Source organism: Salvelinus sp. IW2-2015, linkage group LG20 (assembly GCF_002910315.2).
Source record: "Salvelinus sp. IW2-2015 linkage group LG20, ASM291031v2, whole genome shotgun sequence".
Taxonomy (NCBI): domain Eukaryota; kingdom Metazoa; phylum Chordata; class Actinopteri; order Salmoniformes; family Salmonidae; genus Salvelinus; species Salvelinus sp. IW2-2015.
Window position 1 is genome coordinate 42,459,708 of NC_036860.1, and position 22,922 is coordinate 42,482,629.

Below are 22,922 nucleotides of genomic sequence, written 5' to 3' on the forward strand. Positions count from 1 at the left end.
CTGCTTTTGTGTGTAGACAGGCCTGTATACAGATGTATCAATATATTATTTGAACTCAGAAAAACGTGATTCCAATGTATACAAATAGTGCCCGTTTTTTTAAACTAAAATGTTTTTTAAGTCATGGTCCAAATCGGGATTGTTACAGGATCTGCATTTTTTAAATAGTCTGTCAACAAGAAAAAATGACTTGTGATTCAGGCACATAGTAGTCCGCAAGGATGATGAAAGCACTGACAGTCCCGGTCCTGGAGACCCGAATGTGCAGGGTTTTATTCTAGCCCAGTTCTAACCTGATTCAACATCAGTGTGCGCTGGCACTAGACAATGTTGCACTGGAACAAAATCCTTCAACCCTGTAGAATAATCAGAGGAAAAAAGCATTATAGAAGCATTATAGACTTTTGTAAAACAGTTGCTAAAAGATAAGGTATTAATATTGTTCCTTTATTCAACCATGATTTTGTTTGGCTGTCATCCAGGGGGGTAGAACAGCAGTCTGACAAAAAGTGCACGCGGAGCGCCCGAATGCATGCTAGTAATGCTAGTGCTAGCTACTCCCAGGCACTCTGCTAGCTAGCGGTGGTGGCTGAACATTTTGCCCACATCTGCCCATATAGCCTTTAATGTTGAAGTAGTCACTTATGTACATTAATTTATTGTGATCATATTGTAAATATGTATTTATCTGAACATAGGTTGAATTACTTTGTACAGACAGATTCGTAAGAATGAGACTGTCAGAGTTCGCGAGCTAGCTACGTTAGCTAACTGTTAGGAGGAGAAATACGGATACAGCGAATGCATACGAGTGGCTGTTGTGCTACGTGAGTGAGAGGTTTGACGTCCTAAAGGCTACATTCCTTCGTTGAAACATCCCTAAAGAAGGTAATGTTACATTTATACCGGTTGACACGTGTTTTATTATCGATATAATCTGTCTCAATGTGATAACATGTATATTTAAAGAACCACCGTCAGACATACTAGGCTAGCTTATCTAGCTGTAGCTGACTGAGCTAACTAGCATGGTAGCTAGCTAGCTACTAGTTACGTTAACATCAGCCCATTATTGCTATTTTTTTAATCGCGAAATCATGTTAATGTAAACTAGTTTAACTAACTAGGTAAGCTCCATGCTCTTAAAATCATCAGGAAGTGTTTCATGATCATGTTATAACGTTAGCTAGTTAAGAAGTCAGCACAAAGCAAGTTTAGCTTAGCTAGTAGGATTGTTAGCAATACCTTTTATTCACAGCCTGTTCCTGAATAAGTCACCAGCTTTCTGGCTAACTTGCTGATAAACTAAGGATGCTAAATTATTTTTGTGCACATGACGGCATGGAAAACACTAATATTGAAGCGCCAAATCCAAAGCAACAAACTTCTGAAGCAAGTCATTTGAATGCCAAGCTACAAATAGTTCAACTTTAAGCTGGCGCATCAGGACAGCATCAACTAAAAACCTCACTCTGTCCAGTCTCTCAGGTGTGGACCCAGTCCCAGACTACCAGCAGAGAGGTGTGGACCCAGTCCCAGACTACCAGCAGAGAGGAGTGGACCCAGTCCCAGACTACCAGCAGAGATGTCAGAAAGTGCAGGGCTGCAGTTTGTCAGCCCATATGCCTTTGAGGCCATGCAGAAGGTGGATGTGGTGCGTCTGGCTGCCCTGAGTGACCCAGAGCTGAGGCTGCTGCTGCCCTGCTTGGTTCGGATGGCTCTGTGTGCCCCAGCCGACCAGAGCCAGTCCTGGGCCCAGGACAAGAAGCTCATCCTGCGCCTGCTCTCCGGGGTGGAGGCTGTCAACTCCATTGTGGCCCTCCTGTCTGTCGATTTCCATGCTTTGGAGCAGGATGCCAGGAAGGAGCAGCAACTCAGGTAAAACCTTTGAATGATCTCAGAGACAGAGACACTAGTTAACTGTATTATTACACTAAAGGACACTCAACTCAAGTAAACAACTCATACAGGTCGAGTAGATGTGTTTGGTTAGTAATATGACTAACCTCATAATTAGCTTTTTATAAATAAACTTGGAGAATCAAAATCAAATACATATTTTTTGTCTCTCCCTTTTGTTTAGCAGAGTAAAGAGTTTGTTTAGCATGTTGTGTGGATGGTAGGGTCAGGACCACTATCGCAATATTTTTTCCATTGCAAAAATTGAAAACATGAAGTAGACTCTTTTGTCCTTTAAAAATCCACTGTATGTAAAATATTGTGTGCTATAGCTTGGAAAATACATACATCTGACTGGATGACAACATAATGATTTGTTTTCAACATTAGGGCTATTTTCCTAAAGAAGATAAATCCGCTTAGTGTCTTCTTTCCTTGCCACGATACCAACAAGTATCGCAATATTAGTATTGCGATACTGGTGTTGTCCCAGCCTTAGTGGATCGGAGATACTGATTGTTCTGGTGTGGTGGTGTCCCCTCTGACAGGCACAAGGCGGGTGGCTCTAATGGAGAGAGCATCCTGGTGTCTCAGCTGCAGCATGGCCTCACCCTGGAGTTTGAACACAGTGACCCTCTCAGGAGACTCAGGCTGGCACTCAGTGAACTACTGGCCATCATGAACAAGGTAAGTCATCTCACTGCTTCCCACGGGGTTAGTTTAACATGTGTATGGTACTTTACCAGGCAAGGGGGAAACTCACCACCTCCACCACCAAACCACCTCCACCACCAATGGGTAGCGCCCAACTGAATCACGTGGCCCTGCCTTTAGCAAACGTCCAGTTTATCATACTCGATATTGTATTTGTGTGTTGTTAATTTGGCTGTGTTTTGTCTTACAGGTGGCTGATTCCAATGGGGAATGGTTCCTGAAGTCCTCTGAGCTATTTGAGAGCCCTGTTTACCTGGAAGAAGTTGCAGATGTTCTCTGTATACTTCAAGCAGGTACTCGCATCAATAGAAAATACCTCATTATGTGGAAATGACCCAGTTTTCTAAAACATACCTATTTGAGAATCAGCATTTTCTCTGATTTTGATTTGGAAGCTGAAGCTTTTCTCAGATCAAATAACTGGTTTTGCACGGAACCCCCAGGTTTGATGTCTGCAATCTCCCCCCCTTGTCCTCAGAGTTGCCCTCTCTGCTGCCCATCATAGACGTGGCAGAGGCTTTGCTGCATGTGAGAAACGGTGACTGGTTTCTGTGCCTGCTGGTTGCCAACGTCCCTGACAGCTTTAAYGAAGGTAGGGTGAAAGATGCAAAATAATGTCTATGAAAATTAACAATAAATATATATTCTATGTTTGGACTGTTACAATATGTTGCACAAATTGTTTAGCTTTACCATGCCTGTACTACTAATTATAAGACCGCATTAATTGATTAGCTGGTTTTATTGAGCCTGCAGCCCACATATGTTTGGYAAGCTGATCCTAGTCTATAGGTGGAGTATATTTAATCTAATAGAATAATCAGTGTCTGTATAGATCCCAATGTAATTCTAGGCAGATAATTATTGACATTGGCTGCCTATTCCACATTTCTTCACCCAGTTAGGTATTTCCCCTTGTAATTGGACAATGTTTCAGCCCCAGAGGTAGGACTAGATTAATGTGTTCTCCTTATAATATAGATGATGAGTATGATTGTCTTGCTTCTGGCCCAGAGTGTGTGTGTTCTCTGCTTTGAGAGATACATTATGAAGATCTAGCTCTGCTAGCAGCCTCTCTGGTGCCTTCTTATCAACCAGGGGGTCAGGCCTGAGTCAATAGCTTATTTGCGTTAGCAAGTCCAGCGAGAAGGAAGCAGTCAGTCGGCAGACATTAMATAGCGCTGAACATTAGTGAATCCTCATGGCTTGCTATTGGAATTGGCCTCTTTCATATAAATGGGCGGGAAATGGGCCCTGTCTTAAGGCATCAAGTGTGAGGCATAACTTTGCCCAGCATATTTACTTCTTCCATTCCTTTACCCAGATTTGTGTGTATTAGGTATATGTTGTGATATTGTTGGAAACACAAGCAAACACAAGCATTTTGCTACACCCGCAATAACATCTGCTAAACAAGTGTATGTGACCAATACAATTTGAACATGAAGTGGTAACTAACTTGGTCTCCTTGAGTCTTTTATGGCATATGCAATTCTTAAGTAGTAAGTAGGGGAGATGGAAGCTAAAATAGTTTCAGTTAGCTAATGACTGCCTACAATGACGGCCTACCAAAAGGCAAAATCCCCGCAGGAGGGATTTTGCCTTTTGGTAGGCCGTCATTGTAAACAATAATTTGTTCTTAACTGACTTGCCTAGTTAAATCAATAAAATAAAATATGGTTGCCTGGCAGTGGAGGCTGGTGTGAGGAGCAATGGGCTCATGTAATGGCTAGAATGGAATCAATGGAACTGTATCAAACATATGGAAACAACATGTTTGACTCGGTTCCATTTATTCCAGTTCAGGATTACAATGAGCCTGTCCTCTTATAGCTCCCACCAGCCTCCACTGTTGTCTGGCTGGCTGGCTGCTACTGCCTGAGTACCACTGAACACGCAGATTGGCAAGTGTTTTTCTGTTCGTCATTAGAAAAACAAGATTTCAGTCTTGGTGTGTTTCCTGACTGATTCCTCGTTTGGTTAATGTTTGTCCCCCATGAGACACTGTAGTCACGGAAGCCTATGTCACTTCCTCAAAATCCCCAGAATGAATATAAGATGACAAATGTAGATGTTTTTGCCAAGGATGTTTTAGTTGCGCAATTGTTCATCTTAGGTGTTTGGTGCAGTATTTCTCAAGTAAAAGAATGTTCAAYGTGTTGTCTTATGTAAACGAAGTTGTACTGCTGGGCAGGTCTGTCTCAATGTCTATGCTATTGGATAGAGAGAAATCACCGCAGCTGTTCACCCCATGTTAGTGGGCAAACGGACATCGTCAAATCAAAACCCAACCTTCATTTACCCATTGTGATGCACAGATGTTCCAAACTCTGTTTTAGACAAGACTGACTTTATGGCACAAATTATCCTATTTACACTTTGTAGTAAAATATGACACGAGAATAACTGTTTCTGACTCATATCGATGCCACATAGGCCATTCACAGGGATTTGTTGCTTTTTAAGGAATGAAAAATAATAGTAATCAAATAAGTAATATACACAACTGAAATGTTTGATTTAAAGTCGGTAATGTGAATATGTTACGGTTAATAAGTGATAAGACGTAATGGGCATTAACTACCATAATGGGGCTCTAAGTGTTTTATTCTGTGTTACAGCATTTCACTCTGTCAGCAAAAAAGGCAGGTGATGGCTGAGGGAAGCTCTAAAATAATGTAAAATATTTTTTATTGAGATCGAAAACCGTTATTATTTTTTAAACAATCTAACCAAAACCAAACCAACCTCAAACAGCACTAATCGCTCAGCACTAGTTTTAGTGCATGTCACAGTCTGTTGGCCATAAACATTTAGTCTTTTAAACTGTCAGTTACAGTGAATAACCGGTCAAAAAGAGAAGCCCTGTTAAAGTGCATGTGCTTTTGAGAGCTATTAGATCTTATTTACAGGCAAATAAATGAGCAATGATTCCATGCCTCGTTGGATTTCTGTAAGCAGTCCGTCTACTATGGCATAATGCACTGCTACAGACATTGAAGATGAAGCAAACAGACAGAGAAAATGCTCTGGCGGGACAAAGAACAATTGTTACAGATCCTTGAGAGAAGATTAAAAACATGGAACAATGGCTTGTTTTCGTGCATCTTTCATATCCTCTGTTATTATTAATAACAACAAATTATTTGAATAACCCAAACATGAAAATCTATTATCAAAATCAAATTTCATCAGTCAAATCCCATTATTCCATAACTTTTTTATTTGTACAGATTTCATACAGATGTATTTGTAAAATAGTATTTTGATAAGAAAATGTAACACATCCTCTGAAAAGAACAACCATTCTTCGCATAACATGTAACTGATATCTGTGGTGTGTTCAGTGTGCAGGGGCCTGATAAAGAACGGGGAGCGTCAGGATGAGGAGAGCATGGGAGGGAGACGCAGGACAGAGGCCCTGAGACAGTTGTGTCAGATGAACCCCTCCCAGGCACTCAACATCAGAGCCATGGTGGTGAGTCCATCTCTCTTATGCCTTTTTCACACTGTCGTACTGACATGAACCATTTGTCCTTTCCAGCAACTAGGGTGGATTTGTAACCGGGCCAGCACAGTACAGCTCGGCTCTAAAACCGCAGAGCTGTGCAAATGCCACTGCTGTTTGCTGCCCTGATGAAAACTGTCATGCTGTCCTGTCCACTGTGTGTTTGTCCTCCCCAGGTGGAGGAGTGTCACCTGCCAGGTYTGGGTGTGGCCCTGACCCTGGACTATAAGCCTGACACGGCCGATGATGCAGTCAGCCCTCTGGTGTCCTACGTCAGTGGGCTGCTGCTGGGCACCAATGGGAAAGTACGCACCTGGTTCAGCATGTTCATACGCAACGGACAACAGGTGAGGAACACTGCCTACAGTGAGATTTGAACTATACAAATGTACATTCTGCTCCTCAAACACACACACCGGTCTCACCGATACCTTCTACTCTCTTACAAAACTCCCCTCCCTCCCTCAGAGGAAGCGTGAGAGCAGTTCAGTGCTGTGGCAGATGCGTAGGCAGCTGTTGTTGGAGCTGGTGGCCATCTTGCCCCGGTCGCGCAGCACCCACGAGCCCAACGACAGTGTGGAGGACGCAGAGAGCAGCTCTGGGTACTCTGGTCTCCGGGAGGAGCACGTGGTGAAGGCCTCCGCCCTGCTCAGACTCTACTGTGCCCTCATGGGCATCGCAGGACTCAGGTAGGTGACACCGAGGGAGGGGAGATCAGTTGGGATAGCACTGATGGTATYTCATAGTTCCACTGTTTGAAATATTGATGAATTATTTTCATGAGGGGGGAGACTGTACCTTAGGTTATTTTTTTTTAAAGGATGTAATTAAACTTTGCAAGATTTCTGTGTCTTTGTAATTGTGTGTTTGTGACATGTTGAAGTAATGTGTGTGTCTTTCCCCCGTTGACAGGCCCACTGATGAGGAGGCAGAGCAGCTCCTCCAGCTCATGACCAGTCGACCCCCGGCCACTCCAGCTGGGGTTCGATTTGTCTCTCTGTCCTTTTGTAAACTACTGGCCTTCCCCACACTCGTCAGGTAGGACCACGAGCAACATCTTTATATGAATTTTATGTATAAAAACACATGTCAAGAAAGAATGACACTGACTTGTTCAACACATTAAATGGTTGGGAGGAGARGGCAATACTAGTCAGGGCTTGACATTAACTTTTTTAGCCACTTGTCCTTTGGACAAGAAGGACAGATACACATTTTTTTTTTAAGTAATACTTTTCAAAATGTTAAACGGTCTGTAACACAATTTTAAAACGCATTGCTATCTTTTTTTTACCATAGAGAATCAGAAGCTTATTGGCTTCTTTGTATATTCAAGCCAGTCTCAAAATACAACACTCCCCTTTAAAGGCTCTCCTGGAGGATAGTTGGCACCCTTGTTAGCCTATAAAATATTACAACATTAGGCTACAATTACAACCAAATACTTTTTCATCTCTTCATAAAATAATTCCCTCTAGGGATCCAAAATTAATACAACCACTGCATGTAATTGTATTTTTTTTAAAGCAATGAGGCTGATGCAACCGATCAGACCGTTTAGCTTAAAATGTTTTTCAACTTTTATTTCTTCATATTATAAGCTTGAACAGTGTGCACATGGCTTTAGGGTACGTGCGAATGTTCCAAAACTTGCAATTAGCGGGAAAACACCGTTCTCAAAAGTGCATTGCACGTGCAAGTGGTTTCATGTGACAGAGATGAAAATATCCATTACAAATGAAGAATGAGGGGGGCTCTAAAGATGTGTCAACTAGCATGGGTTACTAATATGGCTAAAATTATGTCTTTGGCTGCTGGAMAATAAAATAATGCTGGTTTTGAAAACCAATAGAACATGAGAAAAATGCTGGTTTCAATCAATAAATTGTTTATAAAATAATTCCCTCAACGTTTCTGTGGTTGTATTTTGGCTAGGCTACTTTAAAACAAGGTAAGACATGCTTCATAAAATGACATAAAAYGTCTAGGTTTTAAACAATTACGTTTATGGTTAAATCGTTTTAAAATGCTCATTGCCTCCACTCAGATTCAAGGTGGGTGATGTGTGGTGCTCAACAGGCACGGCCCTTAACTCTCCAGTCTTGTGACCACTTGATCTGAAGTAACGTGCCTCCACTTGATCTGAAGTAACGTGCCTCCTTTGTTGACCGAATCAGGACTTTAGGTGTTAATGTTAATTATCCTTCCTTATATTTGTCAAACATGACTGCCGTTCAGCCTATATTTATATAATTAAAAGTAATTCAAGTTTGGCTACATTTTCTGGAGCATCCCTCATGTCAACATTGGTTTGGACATGAGAGGCTGTAGCTAATATGCGCGTAGGCATTTTTATTTATGTACATTAAAAGTCGATTTTAATATTATTCCAATGTTGGCCTTTGATCCAATTCTGATCGGAGTAATTGTTTGATATTGTGATTTAACAACTTAAATCTATTATTCTTGTCTGACTTTTTAAAACTTGTTTAAAACTTGATTTTTATACTAGCCCTGCTAGTATAAAAATCACACAAACGAACACAGTACAAAGTATTCACAGCTCTGATCTAATGTGTCAATGTGACAGTGAAAGGCTAACAGTAGTCTTTATATCTACTACCAAGCAGATGGCAGAAAGATTCTCGCTGGGTTAACAGAGCCAGATTAAACAGGTGGCTTCTCTGGAGCGTTATACTGAGTGGTATCTGTGGCTACGTGACGGTGTTGTGTGATATTGTGTCTCTCCTGCAGCACCCCGGAGCAGGAGCAGCTGATGGTGATGTGGCTCAGCTGGATGATCAAAGAAGAGGAGTACTTTGAGAGGTGAGGATGGTGGCCTGGTCCTTATGTGATGATAAACATTACCAGACCTGGGTTCAAACAGTATGTATTTTCTTTCATATACTTTAGCTTTCCTTGATTGCGCTTCAATCGGTGCAATCATTTCACACGATATGGGCATTTCATTAGCAAACCTCCAAAATGGTCATGATGACATGAGTCATGCGTGTCTCTCAACATTAAGTAATTGTCTTCCAGTTAAACAGGCTCAGAATTTAACAATGTCTGACCAAAAAGTGCCCTGAGTGTTCTTTTTCATGCCCCCAGTTCCAGTCAGAGTTCCCTGTATTTCTCTGGTAGGAGAAAGGCTGAGGCCAGACAGAGCTCGTCTCAAAACAAACAGTGCAGGGATGCGAGGCAGGGTGGGTGGTGATGGATGAGGGTGGGAGTTGGGCTGGAAGGGGGAACAAACCCGGGAGGCCCCGACAGGCTTTTAAAAATGTAATAAGCCCTTCATTGAACCATGAGTTATCACTGCAGCAGCCCAACTCCCCCTCTGGGATGGTAAATGAGTGTTGGCCGGCGCCGTGGAGGGGACACTAGGCCGGAGGAGGGGGGTGTCTAATATAGCTGGGCATAATCATTTTATTAAAGTGCTGTCCTCTAAGATGCATTGTAAGCCGCCGGTTTAAATCTCTCCTCTGTCTCTCCTGACCCCCTTTTTTTCTCTCTCTCCCTCTCTCACACACTCTTGTGTGTACAGTGCTGCAGGGGTCGCCGCTTCCTTCGGAGAGATGCTATTACTGGTTGCCATGTATTTCCATAGCAACCAGCTCAGCGCCATCATCGAGCTGGTCTGCTCCACTTTGGGGATGAAGGTAAGGTGGAGGGATCGATAGTCCAGTCAGAGGGAGAGTGGCTAACTGTTGTACTTCCTCCACTTCAGCTATGCAGGGAGCCTACAAACAGAGAGGGCTGCCTGCCAATACACTGACTGTTGTGTTCAGTTATTTTGGCTGTCACTTCATTTCTCAGAGAAAGAGGGTGCAATGTAATTTGGTTGTATTGAATTTTATTCTCACCCTAGGCTGTCGGCACTGTATCCATTCTGCTTTTGTCATGTAGAATTTCTGTTATCCAATATGAATAGAGTGGAATTATTAACTGCCAGGTTCATTCATTGCCCTCAGGATGTTTTCACTAGGTATTGGCTGCAATATAAGCAACTCTCTTGGTTGATACCAGTCTAACTGATCCTTCTGTAAATGATACCAGTCTAAACTGATCTCTTGGTAAATGCCACCCTTTCTTCCCTGCAGATTGCAATTAAGCCCAGCTCTCTGAGCAAAATGAAGACCATCTTTACCCAGGAGATTTTCACTGAGCAGGTACTTCATCCACACAGCCATATATACAATTTGTCCACAGTCCACAGCCTAATCTTTTTAGATAGCATATTTCTTTATGACTTACATGTTGTTTATTTGCTATACAGTGCCATATTATTTCAACATTTCAGTAATTATAATGATTTACCTATTTCAACTTTTCAACTTGTTTCATTATTCATTTTTTTGTATTTGGACTGATTTGATCCTCCATCTGTAGTTTTGGCCAGGTGTATTGAAACTGTATTGATTTTTGTCGAGGTGGTCACTGCCCACGCTGTGAGGGTGGCGGTTACCAACAACCTGAGTGCCAACATCACAGGCTTCCTGCCCATCCACTGTATCTACCAGCTGCTCCGCAGCAGAGCCTTCACCAAGCACAAGGTCTCCATCAAGGTAGGCCGTTCTCCAGTCTGTGGTTCTGTTATTGGCCTCATGCCTTTTCTGTTCATTCATGGCTCCATCTACTGGTTACTTCCAATTAATGAGGGTTGTGGCTTTGGTGAGCAGCATGGTGAATTCCACTTGCTATAAAAGGAGATATGGGAAAGAGCACTTACACCTGATAAATAGTTTAACTGTTTACTGGTACTAGCCTTTTTGGTACAATAGTCTATACAACAAATACATATTAATATACACATTAATACTGTTGAATTCCATGTCTCCAATAGGACTGGATCTACAGGCAGCTGTGTGAGACATCCACCCCGCTCCACACCCAGCTGCTGCCCCTCATCGATGTGTACATCAACTCCATCCTGACCCCAGCCTCCAAGGCCAACCCTGAGGCCACCAACCAGCCAATCACTGAGCAGGAGATCCTCACCGTCTACCAAGGCTCCACTGCAGGGGTGAATGAGTTTTTAAACACGCACGTAACACACACACACACACACACACACACACACACACACACACACACACACACACACACACACACACACACACACACACACACACACAGGGGGTAAGGTTTTCTAAAGACTGGGGTGGGTTTTCCTCTTACTTTTTACCTAGCCTTTGCTCCTTTCATATTTATTTTGATGCTGACAAACTCCCCAGTACCTGCCAGTGACAAGAATACCCATAACATGATGCTGCCACCGCAATACTTAAACATACATAGGGTTTTCACCCAAACCTGTATTTTTTAATTTAGGCCAAAAATGTATTTCCTTTGTCGTGCAGTATTACTTAACGGCCTTGTTGCCAACAGAATAAATTGAGTGGATTTTTTTTTTAACACAGGCTTCATTCTATTAATTTAGTCATACAGGCCAATAATGTGCATAGATTGCATTGTTGTTGATCCTCTTAATTTTCAAGTATTGTGGTGGCAGCATCATGTTATGGGTATGCTTTTCACTAGCAGGGACTGGGGAGTTTGTCAGCATCAAAATAAATATGAAAGTAGCAAAGCCCAGGTAAAAAGTAAGAGGAAAACCCACTGTCCTTTCCTGTAAACCTAACCTGGTTAACATTTTTTTTTTTTTTTAAATCATCTTGGGATAGTTTTATTTTTCAGTGGGACAATTACATTTCATTGGTAAAGACACAGAATGGCTTGCCAAGAGGTGCTGAATGGTCCAGTCGCAGTCTATACGTAAATCTTGAAATTCAGAGGCAAGGTTTGAATGTTGCTTTCCATCAATGATTCCCAACCAAATTTACTGAGCTTGAGCAATTTATACAAAAACAATAGATTTATGTTGCCCTCAGAGTAGTGCAAGGTTGCTAGAATCTTATTTAATATGATCCACAGCTGTAATAGTCGCTGTCGGTATTCGATAGAACGTGACCTTTTGTTGTCTGCTTGTTTTAGTCAATTACAAAACTACATTTAAGAAAAGTACATGTCTAAAAAGGACTTTTCCTGACCATTCTCACTACTTAGAAAAATGTAATATTGTAGGCCTGCGTGAGTGCTAGCTATCTACTGACCGGAACAGCTAGCCAATACCAACAACACAAACAAACGGACTATACAGCTACAAGTAGTGAGTGGAGTTACACGGACTATACTGAACAAGTTAAAAGTCTTACCTGTGATGAAACGTTTTCCACACACATAGCTACGTGTAGCCTACTTGAACACAGCGTCCCCACATTTCCCACTCCCACACCGAATAGCCTGAAGCCACAGGGATCTTCTTGCAGGCTCCATTTCCCTACGTGGGAGCATTTCGAACTGTAGGTTGGGGCTTTTAACCTGGTTACGTTTACATTGAAGAATACAGCAGCTTTTCGGCGTGTTTTGTTATTTCTGTATAATTGATGATGAAGTTGGCTCTTATTTTACAATGGTGGTCAGTAGGAAAGAGTGTTTGGGGGAAAACAATCTATGGGCGTGGTCAAGGGAATTCTGATTATTATGTAATATCGAGTATGGCTGCCATAGGTGCTTCCACTAAGTGTTAACCCAGGGGTCTTTATTTTATTCATTTGGAAAATGTTCTATAAAAKAAATGTCACTTTGAAAATGTGGAGTAGGTTGTGTAGATCGGTTGGAGCAAAAAATCGAATTGAATCCATTTTTTGATTTAATTTTCAGGCAGTGAAATGTGGAGACAGGGTCAAAACCCCTTCCATCAACGGCTAATTAATATGAGAAAAACATGTCAGAGAGATCAAACTAGCTCTATTAACAGCCCAAATATATACATGTATCCATCCCCCCGCATGCTGTAAAATATAGATTGCTCAAATAGGTTGTACATGCTTTGGAGATAAACAAGGTTTGACACAATCACTGGATGGTGCAGATTTAAAAGCAAGCAGCGATACAAAGCCACCATGTAAAATATTCACGTTAAATGGTAGTTGGTCCGTTTCAATTAATCTGACCATTCGTTATGTTTAGAGGCCATTGGGAGTAAATTGCCTTTAATATCATTATAGTCTCCCTGGTCTATTGGGCTGTCTGCAGCCACTGACATGATATTTAACGATGTCATACATCAGCAACGCCGTATTCATGTCCTGTCATCCACTTTGTTCTTTTATTCTGCCTTGGTTGCCCTAGAAGGTCAGAGAGAGGGCCATTTGTCGCTAGTAGCCCATTGGCCCTGCAGTGTAGAACACTCTGTGGTGACCTGCCCCTGACCTCTCCTTGTCTCTGTCTCTCCCTGCTCTCTTCCCTCTCTTTCTCTCCTCCTCTATCTCACTCTCTGTCTCCCCCCGATCTCGCTCTCTCTTTCTCCATCTCTCTCTCTGGCAGGGAGAGGGTGGTCGAGCGGTGCGTTCCAGATACAGCATCACCACACAGCTCCTCATCCTCTACTATATTCTGTCCTATGAGGAGGCTCTCCTGTCCAACACTAAACAACTGGGTATGTATCCTACACGATCTCCTCCTGGGTATGTACCATGGGGATCCCCTAATAAATACAAGTACCTTAGTGTATGTTACTCCTGAACTTCATTCATTCAGCCACCCTTGGCTTCTCTCCTAGCCACCCTATTGCTGCTTTTTCTTCTCCACTCAGGCACTTTCATTGTCTTCTCCATTGAAGAAGGTATGCTGTGTTTGGAATGGACAGAGAGAGAGTGTCAGGGAACCAAGAGAAAGGGCAGGCTTTGTCCTCTGTTGTTAAGCTACTAGGAAACTGTGTGTTGCTATGGGGGATTCCTTTCTCCCCTCCTGGCTTGGCTGGCTTGGCTTTCTTTCAAGCTTCCATTTATTCTCAATAGCCAGCCAAGTATAATGTCCAGGGGAGGTGTTACCTACTGGACTGAAGGACTTGGCAGAGTCACTATTTCTTGGATGATAWGGTCTTCCCACCCTTCATTAGTCCTCATTTACGTCTGTGTTAGTTTATACATATGCTTCCTTCTTAATTGTTGTGCTACTGCACCCTTCAAGCAGGAGTAATGATGCCCATCAGCATTGTTATTGAAGCCATTTCAGTGAAGAATCACCCCACTCTGGTAGTACTCACACAGGGTGTTTTTAAATAGACAGCAGGGCCAAATCAACCTCTCCTCTCTCCTCAGCTCTGATGCAGAGGAAGCCTAAGTCGTACTCTGCCATACTCATGGACCAGATCCCCATCAAATACCTCATCACCCAGGCCCAGGGCCTGCAACAGGAGTTGGGGGGTAAGTACATCCAATGTAGAGGGTATCCCTAAGTACTTATTACAGTAAGTAGGGGTTGGAGTGCCTTTTGAATAGACATTGTTTTTAATCGGTCATTTAAAGCCCCATCAACATAGATTCTATGTATATGCAAAGTGTACCCAGATCATTTAGGGAGTCAAAAGTGTATAATTTGTAACTTAAAATKTAATTTATTATATTTTTTACCAGTTAATGTTATGAAAGCAACTAGTTAGCCTACTGATTAACCTACTACACTTTCTCTTTTGGTGCTCCAGCAAGTTTAGTTAGGCACTCATTTGCCAGGTAGCCAGTGTTTAGTGTAGGCTACCATCAACCTAATGCAAGCCATTCTTACCTGCTAATTTGTAACACTGTGTGTATAACTTATTTCAGTGTATTAGCCTTCTTTAGGGTCAGCGTTCTTTTCCTTTGCTTGTTTTAATGTCATGTCTTTTGACTCCTCTCCTTTCCTCCCCCCTCCCCAGGCCTCCACTCGGCCTTGCTGCGGCTGCTGGCCACTAACTACCCCCACCTGTGTATGGTGGAGGACTGGGTGTGTGAGGAGGAGGTGACAGGAACCCTGCCTCTGCTCCGGAGGATGCTGCTCACCTCTAACACCTGCAGATACTCCCAGACACAACTCCACGACGGTGAGACTGGGGTGGGGAGGTTGAGGGAGTGGGGAGGTTGAGGGGAATCGTGGAATGGGGTTTAGGGTTAGGGTGGAGAGAACAGTTTTGGGAATGGTGAGTTTACATCAGATTTTATGGGGCTAGTTGTTGAAGAAGCCTTATAAGAGGCCAATAAAGAGTAATGTGCAGTGTTGGGCTTTGGGAAGGTAGTTGGGACTCAACATAGAAGAGTAGTTCTATACTCCGTAATAGTGAGTGGGATAAACACAGGGTCATGTGATGTAAAGTGTGTTGTTATCCTGCAGTAAGGGCTTCAGTGTCAGATTATCATGCTGCTGTTGGCCTCTAGAGAGATGGAGCCCCCTGGTATATCATCGTGGGTGCATCCCAAATGGCACCCTTTTCCCTAAATATGCACTATAGGGCATAGGGTGCAATTTGAGACGCAAATACTTTCTCTGTCAGGGAATCAGACCTACTACTGCTGCATAGCTCCAAGGCACTGCTAATCTCATCTGTAAAACTACATCTGATTAGGAGGGAAATAATCTATCTACACGCACATTTAATCCAAAATTCTCCCCATCAAAAACAAAATACATTTTCTTTGTAAGAAAATCTTTACATTTGAATCGTAACCTGGAGCTTGTTTCTTGGTTATGTAAGTAATTTCACTAGTGTGCCATGGAGAAAAGTAGACGTTTTTAGAAAGAGAAGGCCCAGAGGCGATCGTCTCCTGGATTACAGTGGACACAGAGAGGGAAGGAGAGGAGGGATCCTACACTGCAGCAAAACAGAGGCTTGGTGGTGTTCAGTAGAGCCTGGGATGCAAGCAGTGCTTTTATGTCATAGTGATATTAACAGCCTCTGTTGTTGGGGAGGTTGACCTTTTAAGTGAATCAGCTGCAGAACAGAGCAGAAGAGAGAGGAGTTGAGACTAGAGAGAGGAGTTGAGACTAGAGAGATGTGTATACTCTCACTCTCTCTCTTTCTCTTGCTTTTTCTCCTTTCTACCCATGCCATCTGCTCCCTCCATCCACATTGATGTGAAATAAGTGGACAGGTGAAAGGAAGCCTCACGATTGACCTCTGCTATATCACCTTCAGGCTGTCCTGTGGTTTCAGATCAGTGGAGTGAAAGGAAAGGAGACTAGAGTGTATCAAGCCAATCTATTAACACTCTGGGCCAGTTTCCCAAACCCAGAGTAATTTTAGGCCTGCACAACAAATCTCCATTGAAAGTGCTTTTTAGTCCAGGACTAGGTTTGATCTGTGTCTGGGAAACCAACCCTAAATAAACTGTGTTAAAGGGGCAGTCTGGGATTTGTACATTTTTATTTTTGGACTTCTAAATTAAATATAAGGTTTCATTTCTCCAGCCCCATCCCTCAGCTGTAGGGCTGCATGATATGGTCAAAATATCTAATCACAAATTATTTTATTTATTTTGCACAAAATATTGCGATTTGACTTCCGGTATTTATAAAACACTTGGATGAACTGTTGAAATAATATAGAATAATTATTCTAAATATATGGTTGAAATACAGTGTTTAGCATGACAACGAACGAAAAAGACAGGTAGGAGTAGTGACGGGGCAGGAACCTAAATATTGGTCATTTTTTCCCAGGGAACCCTAGTTAGATTTCAATAGCTGTTACATTCAGGCAAAGTTTTTAGAATATGCTTTGCTATTCCTCTGATTCAGAACATGCTAGCACRAACATGTTGATCTACACCACCATTGTATTAGAGCTACAGTTTGTTAGCCAGATTTGCCCTATCTCAGTCAGTGCATTTAGCTTGCTAGTTAGTGTTGGCAAATTGCATTAGCAGCTAACGGCCCAAAGAATTGGGCACATGCAGCTTGCTAAGACTAACTAACTAGCATTTGCTGATGGCAAGATACACAAAAATAAAAATTGATTTATTTTTAAGAAGCAAAGTATGCAGCATCGTTCTTGTTTGGATTCTGTTGAGAGTGAGTCTACAGCGAGGAGAACTGCTGCCTGCTTGAGTGAGTGACAGGGGGTGGGACTTGGTTTGTGTGGAAAAGCATCCTAGAGGAAGAAACTACAATCGGAGTAAACTATGAAAACGGATGTTACAGGCGGCTGAATGGTGTTTCAAAATATTGCCAAAAATATGGATCTCTTGCGATATGGATATGCAATTTTTATGTAAATTCGATAAATTGTTCAGCCATACTCGGCAGTTTATCAAAACAAGTTCCTGGGTGTCCGCTTTTTTGTTTTTTCGAATCCAGGATCGGCCCTTTTTAAGACTCCACTCTCTCACTAAAAGCTTTTTCTTCTCCTCCCTCTCTCCCAGCCTTCCAGAAGGTTCCCTCCAGTGGTCCCAGACTTATGAGAATGCTGGACCACCTGACCCTGCTGTCAGCTGGAGACCTGATCCCCTACGCCGAGGCTCTGACGGGTAGCATGGGTCTGCTACTGGGCCCCAGTGTCCCCCGACGCATCCCCCAGACCCTCAACAAGCTCTGGATGGTCCTCAACACTGTCATGCCCCGCAGGTCAGCAATATTATAGAGAGGAAGGGCTTGTTTGCTGGATGTCGCGACCAGAGATGGGGTTCATGTTCAATTCCATTTCTGTGTCTTCACTGGTGGTGATAAGGGGGTGGACCCTCAGTGCCCCAGTGTTTCCAGGGGCACAGAGCTACAGTCGGCAGGAGCAGGCAGGCGGACCAATCAATCCCCGCATGCACGAATAGCTGCTCTGTAACGAGGACACGACAGCCCAGGGCAGGAAAAAGGGAGGGGACTCCAGGGTTTGGGGCATAATGGATTGTTTTCCTCCCCCTCCTCATCCCCTCTTCAACCGTCTGTGGTGGTATTGAATGGTGCTGTGCAGAGGGAGGCCTGTGGGGAGGAAGGAGTGATGAAGCTGGAAGGGAGAGCTGGTGTTGGAGTGTCGGCCTCTCACAGGAACCATTTGATTAATGTCATACAGTCTGCAGGAGGGAACACAGACAACAGACTCTGGGTGAAGAGAACTGGTGGTAGCTGCTTCTCTGTCTGAAAGGACAGCTTGTCCTTGCTTGAATGCACCATTGGAGTTTTCAATGGGAAACTAAAAGGTGTTAGCAATTGAATAGATTTGATCATCACAAAATAGATCTGCTGCAACAGGCTACTGTATAGCTAGTAATAACATAATCCCTATAAAGAAACCTTATGACTGTGTTTAGAAGTCYACAGCGTAGCAAAACAGAAAATGAAAATGTGTTGGACAAGTTCAGGTAATACATCACTGGGGCACTTTGTCTGAAAACATTTTCTCCCCACTGACCATGGCCCTGCTCTCTTTCCTCCGTGTTTTACTCCAGGCTGTGGGTGATGACGGTGAATGCCCTGCAGCCCTCAGTGAAGATGCTGAGGCAGCAGAGGTATATTCAGAATGACCTGATGGTTGACCCCCTCATCGTGCTGCGCTGTGACCAAAGGGTCTACAGGTAGGCTACAGCACATGGTTATCTTTGGGCTGGAGAAGGGCTCAAGATATTTAATCCCAATGTATTGTTTTGCAATTGTACACTTGGAATTTGTAAAATGTATTTCCTGTTTAAACACAATGAAGCCTACATCATTATGTGAGTAAATAACATCTTTGTGTCCCTTCCTCAGGTGTCCCCCTCTGATGGACATTGTCCTCCACATGCTGAATGGCTACCTCCTGGCCTCCAAGGCCTACCTCAACTCCCACCTGAAGGAAACAGCGGACTTTGACCGGCAGAGCCAGACCATCTCTAACCTGGGCCTGGGACAGGCTGGACAGCCAGACACCCCAGAGGTCACCAGAGAGGAGCTGAAGAACGCACTGCTGGCCGCTCAGGTAACACAGTGGGAGAGACACCCACTCATACATACTCTTTCACACAGCTGTACTATACTTGTGAGGACTTTTTGGGGACCAACAATGGATTCCCATTCAAAATCCTATTTTCCCTAAATCTAATCCTAACTCTAAAAATAGCCCTTTTGCAAGTGAGGACCGGCAAAATGTCCTCACTTATCAGAATTTTAGTTGGTTTACTGTTCTTCTGAGGACTTCTGGTACTCACAAGTATAGTAAAACGTGTCCACACACACAGACACACAGTGTATTGTACGTCAGTCATTTCAGTTAGAATCTCACATTACGTCTCTGTCTTGTTCTTCTCTCTGACTCCAGGACAGTGCTGCAGTCCAGATCCTGCTGGAGGTGTGTCTGCCCACCTCAGAGGTGCAGACTGGGCCCCTAGTGGCTGGGGGCGACGCTGAGAGCCTGCTCCAGAGCATGAGGGCTGCGCCCGGGCCCATCAAACAGGAAGAGGGGGCCAGGAGAGCAGAAGGCGATGGTGAGCCGGATGGGGGGTTACTCAGTGACCTGAGGGAGGTGCAGTGTCTCATCTGCTGTCTGTTGCACCAGATGTTCATCGCTGACCCCAACATCGCCAAACTGGTGCACTTCCAGGTGAACACTGTTCTACTACGTACAAGAGATGTTTTTCTTTTTTAAATTCCAAACGGGCCCCCAGCCCCTTTGTCGATAAGGCTTCAAGGTCTGAAAGTGTCAATACAGATATGATCCCGTCATAGCAGCATTTAGTCATAACAAACAGCATAACAAAATGGCGTCTACAGGCTGAGATTATGAATGTGTCTTCCCGTGTGCCACAGAAGAGCTGTTGTCAGTGATCAGTGTGAGTCGTGAGAGGGGAAGGAATGTCCTGCAGCCTGAATGACTGCATCAGTCCCAGTAGTAGGAAGCTGCCATATGTTTCACTTCATCAACACAATCCTGCCCCTCTGTCGCAGTAATCCTGCCTTCTTGGATCCATGCTGCGCACACAAGCTGCCGCTGCGGCTACCCTGTGTGTTTACATCACAAGACAGAAGCTCAGTCAAAGCTACTACTTATCCTCTGCTTTTCACTCTTTTTACTTTCATTCCATTCTGTCTCCTTTCTTCTCTCACCTTCTGTCTCAGGGTTACCCTCAAGCTCTGCTACCCCTGACCGTGGCTGGCATCCCCTCCATCCATATCTGCCTGGACTTCATCCCAGAGCTGCTGGCCCAGCCCCAGCTGGAGAAACAGGTGAGCCCCCCTGTGTCCTCATCTGGCATCCAAGCCCACAAAGCTGAGCAAGATTAGCCCTGTGCCTTTGTCAGTGTTTTACATCAATTTGTTTCCAGGCCTGTTTAAGCAACATTTCTACTGGAACCTGTCTTTCTGGACAGAAAGTACTGGCATTAACTATGGTTCTTGTCTCCCTCTACAGATCTTTGCCATCCAGCTGCTGTCCCACCTGTGTACCCAGTACGCCCTGCCCAAGTCCCTCAGTGTGGCCCGCCTGGCCGTCAGCGTCATGGCCACGCTGCTCACAGGTCAGCTCTCTCTCGCTTTATCCATCTATCACTCTCCACCTCCCCCGTCTCTACCCTGTCATTGTTGGCCCTTTTTTCCCTCCCTTTACTGCATCATGTCCTACCGGCAGTGTCTCCCTGTCTCTGTACTCTGGTATGTTAGTGCCATCTCCTGGTGGGTCTCTGTTAGTGCAGCATTGTCATCACTCATAACAGCCTTTYCCCCTGTTAGGTCTAGGTACAGCTTGTTCTAGTCTCCTTGCTGTTCATGATGTTCATATGTTTCTCTCTATCGCTCTCCCTCAGTGCTGACCCGTGCCAAGCGTTTCTCCTTCTTCATGCCTACCCTGCCGTGCCTGGTGGCGTTCTGCCAGGCCTTCCCTCCACTCTACGATGACGTGGCGACCCTGCTGGTGCAGGTGGGACAGGTCTGTGCCTCCGACGTGTCCACCAAGACCAGGGACATCGACCCGCTCATCACCAGTAAGTGTGTGTGTGTTGAAAGGGAACACTGCCTCTACCTCGCTCTCCAACCAAGGGGCATGAATTGAGGAGGAAACTGAAGAGGAAAGTATTGGAGGGCAGTGGAAGTTGATAAAAATGATGATTTATTGATAAAAACCAATGTGTCTCGGCCCTTAGCCATCAGTCTTTATTACGGTTAGTGTATTGAAATGTGTTTTTGTGTGCTTTGKAATATAATAGAGAACTCATTCTAGTTGCAATGCTCCCATAGTCTTTTTTTCAGTAGTGTTGGATCTAATTTTATAGGAAAAGACCATGAACACGTGTACAGATTTACTCATTAGTGTAACTGCATTGGAGATGTGGTCGATTCCACCTAAATTTCAGTCCGTTCAGGCACTACTGTATGTCCAATTCAACTGCTAGGAATTGAATCGAAGTTGACCCGAACACTGAACAAGAGATGAGCATTTATAAAGGTGCATCAATAGCCGTATAGTCTAACATCCCTCTTCTCTCTCCTGTACCCCCCCTCCCTCTCTCCCTCCCTCAGGGCTGCAGTACCTGAAGGAGAAGCCCCAGGAGGTGTTGGTTCCAGGAGGGGACAAGTCCAAGCTGAGCCTTCCCCAGAGGGCAGCAGAGGAGCTGGGTGGTGCCGACCCGGATGTCCAGCTCTGCTACAGGATAGAAGCCACCTTCATGGACATCATCAGCACCAGCCAACACGGACTATAGACACGGAGACTTGCAGGTGTGCAGGTGGAGGGAGCACTGGGGCTGGTGCAGGGTTGTACGTTTAGATATGAGTGTTATTTTCAATGTGTATGTTGTAGTGTGCGACGTCTGTGTTTTGTAGGTAATGAAAGATACAATATGCTGTAGGTCTGTTTTCTTGACCATTGTAAAAATATTTTTCTAAGCTGACTTCTTTCTCAGCAAAAAAATATGTTTTTTTGAAATTATCAGGTAACCTTGAATTATGTAGTGTTTTTGTATTGTACATCTTGTTTGTATTAAAAAAAACTTAAACTGAGACTCATCGTTATGACATTGCCACAAGCAGCAGGATCAACCGCATATATTGCAAATGAGCGCGATGCAAGACTACGCACTTACAGTATCTGCGCAGTTGCGCTCCACTCTGCAGCAACGTTGGCTGCTGTTAGCAACACTGATATGTGAATGCTTCCATACTAGATTACTACTTGGCTAATGGAAAACGCCACCAACTAACCTGGTATTGGTGATACTCTCTTCGTTCTCGGTTCTGGAGAACAGTTATCTTATAAATGTCCAGTTACAGATGGTTCTACAAACACTAAAGAACTCCGAAATATAGTACATCCATATTTTGTACCGATTGAGAAATGCCTCTTGCTTGTGTGTAGATCTTTGTTTTGTTCGCATTGTGTGATGTGCTGTCATCTACTTCTACACGTGACGGAATCGCATAGAAACCACTAGTTCTGGGAAATGTTCATGTGTGGCAGCTATAATGGCAAGGAACCTCCTTGCGCAGTACAAAACATGGATTTACAATTTTTCTGTTTGTGCACTGAACAAAAATATAAACAATTTCAAAGATTTTACTGATTTACAGTTTATATATGGAAATCTGTCTATGGCTTTCACATTACTTGGAATACAAATACGTATCAGTTGGTCTGAGTGAACCTCAGGATCTCGTCACGGTATCACGTAGTTTATGCCTGCCCATACCATAACCCCACCACCACCTTGGGGCAMTGTTCGCAACTTTGACATCAGCAAACCACATGATGACATACGYGCTGTCTGCCATCTGCCCGGTACAGTTGAAACCAGGATTAATCCGTGAAGAGTACACTTCTCCAGTGTGCCAGTGGCCATCGATGGTGAGGATTTGCCCACTGAAGTTGGTACGATGCCGAACTGCAGTCAGGTCAAGACCCTGGTGAGGATGACGAGCAAGCATATGAGCATCCCTGAGACGGTTTTGACAGTTTGTGCAGAAATTCTTCAATTGTGCAAACCCACTGTTTTATCAGCTGTCCGGGTGGCTGGTCTTAGATGATCTCGCA

The 22,922-nt window shown here is 43.8% G+C and overlaps 1 protein-coding gene across 2 annotated transcripts; it reads left to right on the forward strand.

Moving 5' to 3' along the window:
- The first annotated feature begins 308 nt into the window (after positions 1 to 308).
- On the forward strand, positions 309 to 21,897 carry ints2 (integrator complex subunit 2). Of its 2 annotated transcripts, none has more exons than XM_024011969.2 (25): positions 309 to 888; positions 1,481 to 1,878; positions 2,448 to 2,586; positions 2,804 to 2,906; positions 3,092 to 3,205; positions 5,961 to 6,091; positions 6,298 to 6,468; positions 6,590 to 6,810; positions 7,034 to 7,159; positions 8,876 to 8,947; positions 9,669 to 9,783; positions 10,225 to 10,293; positions 10,555 to 10,689; positions 10,968 to 11,147; positions 13,514 to 13,625; positions 14,290 to 14,394; positions 14,883 to 15,047; positions 17,362 to 17,563; positions 18,379 to 18,504; positions 18,677 to 18,884; positions 19,224 to 19,505; positions 20,021 to 20,128; positions 20,313 to 20,418; positions 20,704 to 20,880; positions 21,416 to 21,897. In XM_024011969.2, the coding sequence occupies exons 2-25, from the start codon at positions 1,586 to 1,588 to the stop codon at positions 21,595 to 21,597; spliced, it is 3,642 nt and encodes a 1,213-aa protein (XP_023867737.1). In that variant the 5' UTR covers positions 309 to 888; positions 1,481 to 1,585; the 3' UTR covers positions 21,598 to 21,897. The 2 variants fall into 2 exon arrangements, with proteins under 2 accessions (XP_023867737.1, XP_023867738.1); XM_024011970.2 differs by having other exon boundaries at positions 1,489 to 1,878.
- Positions 21,898 to 22,922: the final 1,025 nt, after the last annotated feature.